Here is a 16,188-nt window from a genome sequence, read left to right as displayed (position 1 = left end):
AAAGTCCAGGGCAGACATTGCAAGCAGGATATGCTCTTGAAGGCTATATACTGTACATCTTTGCTGTTTTGTGTCTGCAGCTCCAACACAGCCCAATGTGTCTCCATGGTTAGAGACTACAAACAAATCTTGTGTTTTCCGAACCTGCAGTCATATGTATGTTACCACTATTTATCTGTCCTATACTTCTTGGTAGTGTGCTGTACATTGGCACTTACCAAAGTAACTGTGTGGAACGCCATATTCAGTCGAAGACATTTCAGAAAACAAATTTGCCAGGTGTGAATATATCCCTATGGCAGCAGGTTTGATTTTATTTGTATTCCTACTTTTCATAATGTTTTTCTACCCCTACATGTGAAACATGACTGTTTGATAATCAGAATATCTAACAAATACCTACCTAGCTCAATTGTTTATGATGCAGCTTATTGTTATATTCTTATTACTTTCTACTAAATACTTTTCTTTTATTAAAGGGAATCTGTGACCATAAAAATGCAGGGTAAGCTACAGACACAACGTTATAAAGCAGGGGGACTGGGCAGATTGCTATTTATAGGAAAAGATTCAGTAAAACTTAGTAATTTATAGCTATCTCTGTATACACAGTCATAGAGGGAAGCTGTCAATCACTGATAGGACCGCCTCCTCCATACAGCTATCTCTGTATACACAGTCATAGAGGGAAGCTGCTAATCACTAATAGGACCGACTCCTGGACTTCAAACCCCGGAATGAGCAAGAATTTAAATGAATAAAATACAACTTAGTGATAATTCGGGCGAGCGTATAATTTTTTTCGGGCCGCAGATTGCATATCCGCACAACCTGGATACCAGCCATGTGCGTTGCGCATTTTGCCGAATGGAACCAGCAGCCCTACGATAGAAATGCTTATTGCAATTGCGGACAAGAATAAGACATGTTCTATCTTTTTTGCTGAGCCACGGAACAGAAGTATGGATGCGGACAACACACGGTGTGCTGTCCGCATCTTTTGCAGCCCCATTGAAATGAATGAGTCTGCATTCATTCTATAAAATTGCAGACCGGATGTGGACACAAACATACAGTGATCTGAATAAGCCCTTATACTGAATCTTTTCCCACAAAACTATCTGCTCAGCTCCTCTTGCTCTATAACATGGTGCCTGCAGCTCAGACACCATATTCAGCCTGACAGGTTCCCTTTAACAATGAGTTACGATATAATCGGTATATGCTTATGTATATACAGGAATACAATTATCACTGAAATTAATAAATAAGACAAAGGCTTTAAAAGACAGTGACTTCCTAACCTCAATGAGATTGAAAGAACGCTGTTCTCTACATTAGTATAACATCTGTATCACTGAATGCAAAAACATTATTTTGTACATTTTAAGCATTATACCTTGCTATTGACATCATTAATTAAAGCCAGCAAAAAAGTATAAAGATTTCCCAAGAAGAGTGCGAAGATTCGCCCAAGCTGCCACTTCAAAGCCAGTCTAGGGTGATAATTTTCCATAGCAGCTATTGTTTCAAATAGTGGAGGACAAAACATCGACAGCAGGTTCATTACAATTTCTACCTGCAAGTAGAATACACACACGCTTTAACATACAGACAAAGCTAAAGAACAAAATGTTAAATGCTATATGGTTAAATCGAAAAGCCATAGACTACAATGCAAATATACTTTTCTGAAACTGACAGATTTATGGAAGTAGAGACAAGCAAAGCAATACTAAATAGAGATAAGCGAATTTCTTGAAATTTGGTTTGGGTCTGATTCCAACATATCAGTCAAAAAATGCGAAAATTGGGTCAGAATCAATTCTATCCTATCAAAACCCCTCAAATTGGCCTGAGGTATCTTAGGTCTCCTAAGACTCACATAGATTCGCTCTTGTCTCTTTTAATTATTTCTATTTTTTTCCCCCCTTCAAGCTCTTTAATGCAAAGACAGCAATAGTAATCAACATAAAAGTGACACTGACATATACAGTGTTGGGTAAGCGCATGGTTGACAGTGTTGACAATCAGCCTGTTTAAAAACAAGTTGCGCCGTGGGATTTGTTATGCTTTTTAAAATTTCAAAATGTGCAAAAATTGTCCCTTATTGGGGCAGATGGGGTTTAAACACAATGTTATCACAAAAGAAAATTTGTGGCTTGTTGGGACCAAGTTATGCCATAACAGGAGCAGATGCTTGTACATACACGGTAGTTTCGGTAGAAGTAGACGCTTGCTTTGAAGGAGTAGATATAAGGCTGCATAAGCCAGTTACCAGACCTGAGGGCATGTGGTGTGGTGGATATTGATGGATCAGGTTCAGAGGAATGGTTCTGAAGGAGGGTTGGGGGCGGTGAATGGAGAAGAGTTAGATCAGGGGATGCGATAGGCTAACCTAAAAATACGCATTTTTAGGGAAGACCTAAAACTGTGGATGTTATGAATTAACCTACCGTTCTTGTTTGGGGTAAGGGGACCGGCGGAGATCTGGCTGCAACCTGGCAAAAATCATAAAGATCGGACAAATGAAAATCGTTCTCAGCATATTTGCTGGGTTGTGGTTGTGGCTGGATTTCATCCGGTCCCGATAATAGTGAATGGGGCAGGACAGCGATGCTGTAGCTTCCGGCAATGCCAGGATTCAAAGTGTGAAACTAGCCTTATCTGTTAAATTCAGTGCACACAAAATGCCTCCAACACTTCCTTGTCATCCGGTTCTGTCATGGAACCATGAACCAGACGTACAACAGAGATAGGTGGAATAAGAAGGCTTTATTGAAAATCAAGCCGTAGCTAAAGTCCAAACGGATGGCTAAACTGAAGCAGGGTCTTGCGTAGACGGAGGTCAGGAACCAGGAGGGTAGTCAGACGTAGCCAGGATCAGGAACCAACGGGGTAGTCAGACGAAGCCAGGATCGGGAACCAACGGGGTAGTCAGACGAGGCCAGGATCAGGAACCAGAAGCAGCAGCAGCAGCAGTCTTTGAAGCATGTGCACACAGGAGGACCAAGCAAGGAACTGAAGCCACAGACCTTCTATATATATGAGCTAGGCATCCAGCTCCTCCCAGTGGGAAGGAGGAGCCGCAGGGTGGGAGGCTACAAGAAACCCAGAAACCAAGATGGCTGCCAGCACATGTCAAACGAAGGAGAACAGTGAGAAGGTAAGACCATGACAGTACCTCCCCCTCAAGGGCCCCTCCTCCGCGGAGTAAGGAACGGTTTCAGAGGGAAGCGTGCGTGGAAGGCTCGGAGCAACGCAGGAGCATGGACATCTGTGGAGGGAACCCAGGAACGCTCCTCTGGACCATAACCACGCCAATGGACCAAAAACTGCAACCGACCGCGGACCAGGCGTGAGTCCAGGATATTGCTCACCTCATATTCCTCATGATTGCCCACTTGGACCGGACGGGGCCGAGGAACCGAGGAAGTGAAACGATTACACACCAATGGCTTCAACAGGGAGACATGAAACACGTTGGAGATCCGCATGCCAGGAGGAAGCGCAAGGGCATAGGCTACCGGGTTTACCCTGTGAAGCACTCGGAAGGGACCAACAAAGCGAGGCGCCAGCTTGGGAGTGGGCACTCGAAGGTTGAGGTTGCGGGTGGACAACCATACACGGTCTCCGACCTGGTAGGAAGGAGCGGGCGCTCGTCTGCGATTAGCCTGGAGTCTCTGGCGTTGCGCAGAGACCTCAAGGGACCTCTGGATCTGTACCCAAGAAGTACGTAGGACGGAAAGGTGATCCTCCACAGCCGGAGTATCCTGGGGAGAGAATACCTCCGGTAACACGGCAGGTTGGAACCCATAATTGGCCATGAAGGGAGACGTCCCAGAGGAAGAGTTCACCGCCGTGTTCCTGGCAAACTCAGCCCAAGGCAGGAGGTCAACCCAATTGTCTTGGTGATCGGAGACATAGCAACGAAGGAATTGCTCCAAGGCCTGATTGGATCGTTCTGCGGCCCCATTGGACTGAGGGTGGTAGGCCGAGGAGAAAGAGAGATGAATCCCCAACTGGGAGCAAAAGGCGCGCCAGAACCTGGACACAAACTGACTCCCCCGATCCGACACAATCTCCTTGGGCAAACCGTGCAACCGGAAGACCTCCCTGGCAAAAATCGAGGCCAACTCTTGTGCAGAGGGTAACTTCTTGAGAGGAACACAGTGGCACATTTTGGAAAACCGATCCACAATCATCAGAATGACCGTATGGCCTCGGGATGCAGGAAGGTCCACAATGAAATCCATCCCCAGGTGTGACCATGGACGCTCCCCGGTGGCTATGGGTTGCAAAAGGCCCAACGGAAGGTGCCGAGGGGACTTACTCTGGGCACAAACGGAGCATGCCGCTACATATGCGGCGATGTCGGAACGTAGAGAAGGCCACCAGAACAGACGTGAAACCGCCCAGGACAGCTGATTCTTTCCAGGGTGCCCCGCGGCCTTGGAGTTATGGTAGGTTCGCAACAACCGAGTGCGCAACTCCTCAGGCACAAAACATCTGCCGTTGGGTCTCCCAGAGGGAGCACCAGATTGAGCCGCCAAAATCTGCTCACCCAGAGGAGAGGTCAGGCTGGTGCGAATAGCAGCCAGGATCTGATTCGGGGGTATGACCGTAGTCGGAATCGACTCCTCCCCGGACAGCTCGGAGTACTGCCGTGATAAGGCATCCGCTCTGATGTTCTTGGAGCCGGGTAGGTAGGAGACCACGTAATTAAAACGTGACAAGAACAGAGCCCATCTGGCCTGACGTGGTGTCAATCTCTTGGCCTCAGAGAGGTAGGTCAGATTCTTGTGGTCCGTCAGGATGAGAACCGGAACCACCGAGCCCTCGAGCAAGTGCCTCCATTCTTTAAGGGCCTGCACGATGGCCAATAACTCCCTGTCACCAATCTGATAGTTGCACTCCGCGGAAGACAGTTTCCGGGAGTAAAACCCACAAGGAAGCAGAGGACCCTCTGGTGTTCTACGCTGAGACAGGAGGGCGCCTACTCCCGTCTCAGACGCGTCCACCTCGAGGACAAAAGGCAACCCAGGGTTGGGATGCGACAGAATCGGAGCCGACACAAAGGCGGACTTTAGAGCCTCAAAAGCTCGGATGGCCTCGAGCGGCCAGACCTGAGGATTACTGCCCTTCCTGGTCAGATCCGTGAGAGGCTTGGCTAGCATGGAAAAGTCCCTGATGAACTTCCGATAATAATTGGCGAAGCCCAAAAAGCGCTGCAGGGCACGAAGCCCACTGGGCTGGGGCCACTGTAAGACAGCCGAAACCTTCTCAGGATCCATGGAGAACCCCTCAGCGGAAATGATGTAACCTAAGAAGGTTACCTGGGATCGGTGAAATTCGCATTTCTCAAGCTTACCGAACAGCTTGTTCTCTTGTAAGCGTTGCAACACTCGTCTGACATCCAGAATGTGGGCCTCCATGGATGCAGAATATACCAAGATGTCATCCAAATAGACCACCACACACTGCTGCAACAGGTCACGGAAAACATCGTTGATGAATTCCTGGAAGACTGCGGGCGCATTGCACAACCCAAAGGGCATAACCAAGGATTCATAATGACCGGTCCTGGTGTTAAACGCGGTCTTCCACTCATCGCCCGCCTTGATCCTTACCAGGTTATATGCCGCCCTCAGGTCGAGTTTGGTAAAGACCGTGGCCCCTTTGAGGCGATCGAACAGCTCGGAAATCAAGGGTATCGGGTAAGCGTTCTTGATCGTGATGCGATTGAGACCCCTGTAGTCGATGCAAGGCCTCAACTCACCGCCCTTCTTTTTCACAAAGAAAAATCCAGCCCCTGCCGGGGACGAGGATTTGCGAATGTGTCCGCGTGAAAGCGCCTCCCTCACGTACTCCTCCATGGCCTCATTCTCCGCTACCGACAGTGGATAGACTTTGCCACGAGGAGGAACGGCACCAGATTGTAACTCTATGGCACAATCGTATGGGCGGTGCGGAGGTAGGGCAACCGCACGCACCTTATCGAATACATCCCGGTACTCCTCGTATTCAGGAGGCAACAGAGAGTCCGAGGAAGTACACAGCAACTTGACAGGCCCATGGATGCAACTAGCCCCACACTGCGGTGACCACGAGAGGATCTCGGCCGATCTCCAATCGAAAGTCGGATTATGCTTCTGGAGCCAGGGGTACCCCAAGACCACCGAGTAGTGTGGAGACGAAATAACCTGGAGACAGACCGACTCTCTGTGAACGGCACCAATGGCCATCCCCACTGGAAGGGTCTCCTGAGTCACGTGTGGCGGCAGAAGGGGTCTGCCGTCTATCGCCTCAAGAGCCAGTGGGGAACCTCGAGGCTGCAGAGGAATGGAATTGGCGGCGGCGAACACACTATCAATGAACAAGCCACCAGCACCAGAGTCCACCAACGCCTGGGTCGTCACCGAGCCCCCGACCCAGGAGAGGACAACAGTAATCAGTGGTTTGTCAACACGGGAAACCGGGGACGAGGAGACTCCACCCAAGATCTGCCCCCGACAGGATCTCAGGTGCGAGCGTTTCCCGGACGGTTCGGGCATGCCAACCGAAAATGCCCACCGAGACCACAGTACATGCATCGGCCCTCGCGTCTCCGGAGTACCCTCTCCCCCTCGGACAGGCGAGCAACCCCCAGCTGCATGGGTTGACCCCCAGACCAGTCATCCCCAGGAGGCGTGGGAGGAGAGGGAGGCACGGGTGGGACAGCAAACGTAGGCGCCAATCTGTTAGAAGGCCTCCGCAGGCTCTCCTTAAAGGAAGGTCTCTCCCTGAGTCTGGTGTCAATCAAAATCAGGAAAGAAATAAGGGACTCGAGCTCCACTGGTAGGTCCTTGGCTGCAATCTCATCCTTCAAGGCATCCGAGAGACCATGAGAGAAAGCAGCGACCAGAGCCTCATTATTCCAGCCCACCTCTGCTGCCAGGGTACGAAACTCAATGGCGTATTCAGCTACGGATCGTGAACCCTGTCTGATGGACATAAGGAGCTTCGCAGCAGAGGCAGCACGAGCCGGCACATCGAATACCTTCCGAAGAGAAGCAACAAAACCGGAAAACTCGGCAACCACCGGATTGTTGTTCTCCCATAAAGGGCTGGCCCAGGCCAAGGCCTTGTCCGAGAGCAGCGAGATCAAGAAGCCCACCTTTGATCTCTCAGTAGGAAAGGCATGTGGCAGCAACTCAAAATAAATGGCCACCTGGTTAAGGAAACCTCGGCACTGAGTTGGCTCTCCCCCAAAGCGCTGTGGAAGGGGGGCAGAACCGGTCATACCCCGAAACACCGCAGGTGCAGCAACAGGTGTCGGGGTAGACTCTGGCGCAACAACCGGAGCGGCAGTAGGAGCGGGCCCAGGAGCGACAACCGACCCATCGGCAACGGAAGCTAAATGAGCCGTGCGTTCAAGCAGGGTTTGTAACGCCACAGCGAACCGACCCAACAGGTGATCCTGCTGATCAAGTCTGGCAACCAGCGTAGGTAGCGAGGATGGCCCTGTACCGTCAGAATTCATGGCTTGGTCCTAATGTCATGGAACCATGAACCAGACGTACAACAGAGATAGGTGGAATAAGAAGGCTTTATTGAAAATCAAGCCGTAGCTAAAGTCCAAACGGATGGCTAAACTGAAGCAGGGTCTTGCGTAGACGGAGGTCAGGAACCAGGAGGGTAGTCAGACGTAGCCAGGATCAGGAACCAACGGGGTAGTCAGACGAAGCCAGGATCGGGAACCAACGGGGTAGTCAGACGAGGCCAGGATCAGGAACCAGAAGCAGCAGCAGCAGCAGTCTTTGAAGCATGTGCACACAGGAGGACCAAGCAAGGAACTGAAGCCACAGACCTTCTATATATATGAGCTAGGCATCCAGCTCCTCCCAGTGGGAAGGAGGAGCCGCAGGGTGGGAGGCTACAAGAAACCCAGAAACCAAGATGGCTGCCAGCACATGTCAAACGAAGGAGAACAGTGAGAAGGTAAGACCATGACAGGTTCACTGCGACTACTGCAGCCATTTGCTGCTTACAGTGGTGAAGTCTACGGATAATCCCAGTGATTCATGGAGTTTTTAGCCATTTGAAAGTGATTTTTAGATTTCAGAAACCCCTTTTAATTTATCCTTTGCATATCTCATCTATAGGAACCATAGTAGAAATCAGAGTCTTCCTGAAAGAAGTCCTGAAATGAGTCATACCTCATTATTCTGATACCAGCTCGGGTTATCCAGCTTTTTAAATGCCTGTGATCGCTGTACAACAAAATAAATGAGATATCCACTTCCTCCAAGACAGATGGTGATCAATACATTTGCTAGAACAATTAGAAACCTCCGTAGATGAATGTTTTCTTCCTTTGTGTTCTCCTGTTCATCCACTATAGATTCCTGAAGGCAACATAAATATATCGTTAGTTATATCTGCAGGCTGAAATGACATTTGTCAGCAGATTTGACCTGTTGCATGTGCACTTGGCAGCTGAAGGCATCTGTGTTGGTCCCATTTTCATATGTGCCCACATTGCTGAGAAAATTTTTTTAATATATGCAAATAAGCCTCTTTCTAGCTTTAACCCTCTATAGCAGTGATCCGCTGGGTCACTACACTTGGACCCATGCAAGTCAATGAAGCAACTCACAGGTCCATACTAAGCTAGGGATGCACAACCATCTTGGCCATGACAATAGTCACATGTCCAAAGATCGGCATGTATCACTGCAGCTATTAAACTGAATGGTGCGGCAGTGCGATTCGCAAGTCGCTGCGGCTGCAACCCTAGAATCACCCCAAAAAAATCTAGCAGTGTTGGATTTTTTGCGATTCTGGGGTCTCAGTGGCAGTCATATGGTGATCTCTTTCAGGTTAATTGCTGCACTGCTACCCAGCGGTTTTTGATCATGCGGCATGTGTCGCAGTCAAAATCACTGTGTCACCCTAGACTTTTGTTTCATGGATCAGTGTGCCCAATCCAGATACTCAGAATGTTCTGTTTTGCAGATCAAATTTGCCCAATCAATCTATGGGAGTAAGAAAAAGAAAATGGAAAGCACACAGAAACCATCCAGAGCACGGTGACTCAGTGGTTAGAGCTGTTGCATTGTAGCATGGGGACCTTAGTTCAAATTCAATCAAGGGCTCCTCATATTTCATCATGTGTGGGTTTCTTGTGGGTATTCTGTGTTCCTGCCACACTCCAGGTAAACTGGCACTCCATGAAATTAACCCTAGTGAGTGTTAGGGATGAGAACCTATATGGCAGCCACTGACTTCCCTGCTCAACAACTGTCCTTGTGATCTGAGTGCAAGAAAATCAGACATGAATGTGTGAATAAGGCCTATACTTTGATATGTGAATATGGCTTTTGAATATATAAAGGTTTTAACCCTTTAGAATAAAAAAAAGATACCTTGAAGCTCGTTGTAATTGATACAAATTTGTTATCTGCGGTTTCAGGGTTACCAATAAGGTAATCCCAACTTGTAAACATTTTCCAGCTGAATGTAAAGTTATCATCATCTCCGTCGGCTGTGCTCTCATTTATATTCTTCGCCATTCTATGAAATAATGGAAATTGAGAAAAAGTATGTTTATTGAAATACCATTCTTTGGTAGACCAACTTGCTGCATGACCCACGTTCTCTTCTCAAATTCAGTGCATGGACAGATGTCCTGACATTTTCCTTTAGAATTCAGAATTCATTGTTCCATCAATGATGGCAAGCCATCCTGCCCCAGATGCAGCAAAACAGGCTCAAACCATGATACTGTGTATTCACAGATGGGATGAGGTTTTTTTATGTTGGAATTCAGGATTTTACCTTTTCCAAGCATAAAACTGCCCAATTAAACCAAAAACTTCTATTTTGGTCTTTGTCCACAAAACTTTGTTCCTATAGCCTTCTGGCTTATCCAAGTGATCCCTGGCAAACTGCAGACAGGGAGCACAGTTTTTTCTTTTGGGAGTGCAGTGGCTTCCTACTTGCAAACCTGCTATGCACACCATTAGTTTAGTGTTCTCATGAAGATTAATCTTAAAGGAGTCTTCCAGGAGTTTTAGACTGATGACCTATCCTGTTGATCAGTATCATCGGTATCTGATCGGTGGGGATCCGACACCCGGGATCCCCGCCGATCAGCTGTTTGAGAATGCCGTGGCTCTCCAGTGAGTGCAATACAAAGCACAGCCGCTATACAATATACAGGGCTGTGCTTGGTGAGCTGTGAGAAGGCCTGTAGCTGGCGTAGACTTCAGTTCCAGGCGTACGGCAGGGCAGAGATGCACCTAATTTATTAAGAGGCACGTGCCTTTTAATAAATTAGGTGCATCTCACGCCAGTGCAGGGAGATCTAGACTGGTGTGTGGGTCAGTCTTGATATATCTCCCCCATTGTGTGGAAATTGTGAGAACATTTGGTGTAGTTTTAGGTCCCATTTTGCAGAAATATAGAACATTCTGAAGGGTTCCCAAACTTCCTAGCACCACTGTATAACTGATATAATTGTACGCATTGTTATTGTTGTCATCTAAACAGGGTACTTACGTCCTTATCACAACTATTAAGCTGTATCCAAAGACACCAACTCCACATAGGAAATATGCCAATGGGAGTCTGTACTGCAGGGGTCCAATTGTTCTTTGATTGTTGTAATAACCATAGAAGAGGAGTGAATATTTTAAAGCCCCCTGTAAAATGCAAAGCATATTTAAATTTGCTACACCTGCCAATACCTGAAAGTCACATCCAGGACAATGTGAAAAATGTCAATTTGCCCTTTTTTTCCATCATTTGGCAAATTTGGATAGTGCAATACTGTTAATGGACAACACTTGCAAAGCACATGCATGGCAGTACAAACACAGAAGAAAAATTGAGAACTATTTTGTCTTGCTGAGAACCAACACAAGAAAATTGTAAATTTTTTAGGCATTGAGTCATTTGCTTGTAATTCATCATCCAATGTATAGTTATATAACAGTTTTACAATTATCTACCTTACACATGACATTTTCACCACAAATCGATCTTGCCCAGAAGCAAAGTTAAAATAGTCTACATAGGAAATGAATGTACTAATATGCAGAATAAATACCGATTTATCACTGAGATACCAATGAATTAAAATAATGTATATAACTGATGCTAGATAATAAAGGTTATAAGTGTGTAGTGTAAGTCCATTTGAAACTATAGAAAAGGGTACTGGTCCATTAAAGGTATTAGATAAGATATGGTATCCAACATGACCATGACTACAAGAGAGGAAAGCAGGGGCATAACTATAGGGGATTCAGAGGTAGGGGTCAGTACCGGGACCAGAAAGCTTAGGGGGCTCAAACACCCTTGTGCCGCATAAGAAGACAGCGGTATTAAAGAAAGTGCATGCTGGTCAAGTTAGACCTCTGGCTGGAGGGGAGGGGTTAGGTCAAAATTTTGGCATTGGGGGAGGGGGGCTTTCCATTTTTGCCTAAGGCAGCACATAGCCTCCCTGCCTCTGGCCACAAAGCACTGAGGTAAGGGGGCCCAAGCTGAACTCTTGTACCAGGGCCCATGAGCCTTTAGCTACACTCCTGGTTGAAAGCTGGTACAGGACTCAAGCAATTTAGGTGACTCCAAGGTGATCTCTGTAGACAATAGAAGGTGAGAGTAAAAATGGAGTGGAGACCAACATAAGATCATAAGCTTTCCATGTCCTGAATTATGCATATAGTGGTCATGGTGGAGTGAAACACCATTCCACGTTGTCCCCCTGTACCAGCTATTAATAATCTCTATCTAATAAAACAATCATAGAGCAGTGACACATTATAACGATGCAGAGATTAGTGTAAGGGAAAATATATTGTCAGTCCTAATTATTCATATACAGACGTGGACAAAATTGTTGGTACCCTTTGGTCAATGAAAGAAAAAGTCACAATGGTCACAGAAATAACTTTAATCTGACAAAAGTAATAATAAATTAAAATTCTATAAATGTTAACCAATGAAAGTCAGACATTGTTTTTCAACCATGCTTCAACAGAATTATGTAAAAAAATAAACTCATGAAACAGGCATGGACAAAAATGATGGTACCCCTAGAAAACACAGAACATAATGTGACCAAAGGGACATGTTAATTCAAGGTGTGTCCACTAATTAGCATCACAGGTGTCTACAACCTTGTAATCAGCCATTGGGCCTATATATATGGCTCCAGGTAATCACTGTGTTGTTTGGTGATATGGTGTGTACCACACTCGACATGGACCAGAGGAAGCAAAGGAAAGAGCTGTCTCAAGAGATCAGAAAGAAAATTATAGACAAGCATGTTAAAGGTAAAGGCTATAAGACCATCTCCAAGCAACTAGATGTTCCTGTGAGTACAGTTGCACATATTATTCATAAGTTTAAGATCCATGGGACTGTAGCCAACCTCCCTGGACGTGGCCGCAGGAGGAAAATTGATGACAAATCTAAGAGACGGATAATCCGAATGGTAACAAAAGAGCCTAGAAAGACTTCTAAAGAGATTCAAGGTGAACTTCATGCTCAAGGAACATCAGTGTCAGATCGCACCATCCGTCGTTGTTTGAGCCAAAGTGGACTACATGGGAGACGACCAAGGAGGACACCATTGTTGAAAACGAATCATAAAAAAGCAAGACTGGAATATGCCAAACTACATGTTGACAAGCCACAAAGCTTCTGGGAGAATGTCCTGTGGACAGATGAGACAAAAATCGAAGTTTTTGCCAAGGCACATCAGCTGTATGTTCACAGACGAAAAAATGAAGCATATCAAGAAAAGAACACTGTCCCTACTGTGAAACATGGAGGAGGCTCTGTTATGTTCTGGGGCTGCTTTGCTGCGTCTGGCACAGGGTGTCTTGAATCTGTGCAGGGTACAATGAAATCTCAAGACTATCAAGGAATTCTAGAGAGAAATGTACTAGCCAGTGTCAGAAAGCTTGGTCTCAGTCGCAGGTCATGGGTCTTGCAACAGGACAATGACCCAAAACACACCGCTAAAAACACCCAAGAATGGCTAAGAGGAAAAAATTGGACTATTCTAAAGTGGCCTTCTATGAGCCCTGACCTCAATCCTATTGAGCATCTTTGGAAGGAGCTGAAACATGCAGTCTGGAAAAGGCACCCTTCAAACCGGACACAACTGGAGCAGTTTGCTCATGAGGAGTGGGCCAAAATACCTGCTGAGAGGTGCAGATGTCTCATTGACAGTTACAGGAAGCGTTTGATTGCAGTGATTGCCTCAAAAGGTTGCGCAACAAAATATTAAGTTAGGGGTACCATCATTTTTGTCCATGCCTGTTTCATGAGTTTATTTTTTTACATAATTCTGTTGAAGCATGGTTGAAAAACAATGTCTGACTTTCATTGGTTAACATTTATAGAATTTTAATTTATTATTACTTTTGTCAGATTAAAGTTATTTCTGTGACCATTGTGACTTTTTCTTTCATTGACCAAAGGGTACCAACAATTTTGTCCACGTCTGTATATGAGATGAGAAATGAAGAAACTAGATTAAGAAATCTTCATAGTAAAATGGATTTACAAGTAGCATCTTTTCATTACCCCAAACTCGCTGAGCACACCATAATTCATTGCAGTTTTCTGTTGATCTCTTGGTACGGTCTTTCTTGGAATGGTTCCAGCAGGCTGTCCCATTAATATCTATGGTAAAATATTAAAAGGAACAATCAAAACCCATGTAACATACTTGTAAGGTGTTCTGTTCTTGTAACAAAAGTATTATTTACCATAGTTATCATGTTAGTTAAAGTGGCCTTTCCCTCACATAAAGACATGGCACATTCCTAGTCAGCACTACAGTATATCAGATGGGAACACTCTTTTTAAATGGGTGGGTTAGAGGGGTATTTTGAGATGTCAACATATAAATGGTATTGTTTGTATAATGAAAAGTTATATAATTTTCTAAAATACCTTCTGTATAAAACCCTCACAGTTTTCCTTGTCAATTTCAATATTCAACAATATTGAATAATATTGCCTGCTGCCATTCAATCTAAGCCTCCATAGCCCCCCTTCAAGTGGTTAAGAATCAGTCCTCCTCATGTGACCAAGACAGATTTTTATCCACTGTAATTCAAAATGAAGGTTGCTATTGAATTAAACCAAAGGCTCTAACTTAAGGTGCCTAGGCCAACCCCTGAAAAACAACCCCATAACATTATCCCTGTCATCCTGGCATTCACCAAACCCAAATTGATCCATCAAACTGCCAGATAGAGAAGTGTGATTCATCACTCCACAGAACACATTCCCACTGCACCAGAGTCCAGTTGTGGAATGCTTTATGTCAGAAATTTCATGAACTGACTTGGATCCAATGGTGGCATCCTATTACAGTGCCACGCTGGAATTCTGTTAGATCTTTAGAATGACCAATTCTTTCACAAATATGTGTAAAGGCAGAACTAGGTGCTGGATTGTATACACCTGTGGCCATTATACTGAATGAAACACCTGAATTCAATGATCGGGAGGTGTGTCCCAAAAATGTTCTCAATATAGTGTATCTTATTTCAGCTATACTAAGTACTGTACTATATATACCCATCAGACTGATCCACGGTAAAGGAGAGTTTGTGGTAGGCACAAAGGGAATAGATAAATCAGATAACATACTATTTACAATCTGTTTGTTTGATTTGGTCGGTTCTCCGAATTTTCTGAAAACATTGATTTGATCCGAATTTATTTGTGGCGAATCGCATTAAAAATAGCAATTTCCTGGCTGCAGAGAGCCTTTATAGTGGTGTAGAACAGTGTTCCTTTCAGTAACACGCATAGGGAGTCAGCTGTGGTAGTGAAACACTGAGTCAGTATGACACGCAGATGACAGAAGTCGCTCTTAGGATCACTGCACTCTTCACTTATTTGGGCAGTTACTGGGATAAAACTGACCAACTAACTCAAGTTGGAACTCAGCCTTACAGGTCGATGTTAGCTTCAAGAAGAAGTGCACTCCTTTCACACCGTCTTCAGCTGATTCCACATAGATGTCTACAGAACCTGTTCTATTAAATGCTTATACAAGAAGAGTCCCCCAACAGAGTGGAGAGGGTGTCAGCAGTAAGTTTGTGTTGACGTCACTGATTATTTTGCCCTTTCTTTGATCCATCAAAATAATAACCCCCCAAAAAAGGATCCTGTCTGTTGAGCATCTGCCCTCATTCGGTCAGCATTTGGTCAGTAATCCATTAGTATTGCTAAAGCCCAAAAAAAACAGGAGTGGATCCAAAGCAGAGATGACATTTGAATGGAAAATTTGCATGTCTTCTGTGTTTTGTACCCACTCCTGCTTTTGGCTACCGAATCATAAGCCAATTCTAATGGGACCATGTCATACAGGCCTTACAGCTGCTACATAGACAGGATCCATTGTGCGTCTAATTTTTCCTTCTTTCTGATCAGAAGAAGGTTCAAATAAATGATGATGTCAACCAGGCCAAAATGGAAAACTAGCAGCCCAGTCATGAAGTAGGGAGGGTGGGAACAGCATGAGAAGTCCACAGAGTGACTCAATGACATAGTGGTGAGTTGGCAGCAGCATGAGGAGACCACAGAGTGGCCCAGTGACATAGTGTTGAGGTGGCAGCAGCATGAGGAGACCACAGAGTTGTGATGTGGCAGAAGCACGAGGAGACCACAGAGTAGTAATGTGGCAGCAGCATGACAAGATTACAGAGTGGTGAAGTGGCAGCAGCATGAGGAGACCACAGAGTAGTGATGTGGCAGCAGCAAAAGGAGACCACAGAGTGGCCCAGTGACATAGTGTTGAGGTGGCATAAGAATAAGGAGACCACAAGGTTGCCCATTGACATAGTGTTCAGGTAGGAGCAGCATGAGGAGACCACAGAGTGGTGAGGTGGCAGCAGCATGAAGAGACCACAGAGTGGCCCAGAGACTTAGTGTTGATGCAGCAGCAGCATGAGGAGACAACAGAGTGGCACAGTGACAGAGGGGTGAGGTGAGGGGCAATACAATACCATCTGAAAATGGTGGCTGGCCGTAGGAGTGGCATCAGGCAGGTGGCAGCATCAGAATAGTAGCTGAAGAAGGTAGCCAGAAGAAACAGGCCTCTTTTGTCAAAGTGTAGATGTGGCACCATAAATGATCTAGTCTGATGCTTTAGGCACTGGTGTTTGAAAATCC

General features: G+C 45.7%; 1 protein-coding gene across 1 annotated transcript in view; it reads right to left on the bottom strand.

The window, feature by feature from the left end:
* The window catches only part of LOC122927845 (transmembrane channel-like protein 2-A), a 113,369-nt gene that overhangs the window by 47,973 nt on the left and 49,208 nt on the right, over positions 1–16,188 (bottom strand). The window contains exons 11-15 of the mRNA XM_044280128.1: positions 13,582–13,680; positions 10,543–10,685; positions 9,408–9,555; positions 8,199–8,387; positions 1,400–1,579 (exon numbers count right to left, since the gene is read on the bottom strand). Of these exons, the coding sequence (XP_044136063.1) occupies positions 1,400–1,579; positions 8,199–8,387; positions 9,408–9,555; positions 10,543–10,685; positions 13,582–13,680 (759 nt within the window). The remainder of the gene's footprint in view (positions 1–1,399; positions 1,580–8,198; positions 8,388–9,407; positions 9,556–10,542; positions 10,686–13,581; positions 13,681–16,188) is intronic.

Source organism: Bufo gargarizans, chromosome 1 (assembly GCF_014858855.1).
Source record: "Bufo gargarizans isolate SCDJY-AF-19 chromosome 1, ASM1485885v1, whole genome shotgun sequence".
Lineage (NCBI taxonomy): Eukaryota > Metazoa > Chordata > Amphibia > Anura > Bufonidae > Bufo > Bufo gargarizans.
Note: the sequence above shows the minus strand (reverse complement) of the source record. Positions and strands in the feature narration are given on the sequence as shown.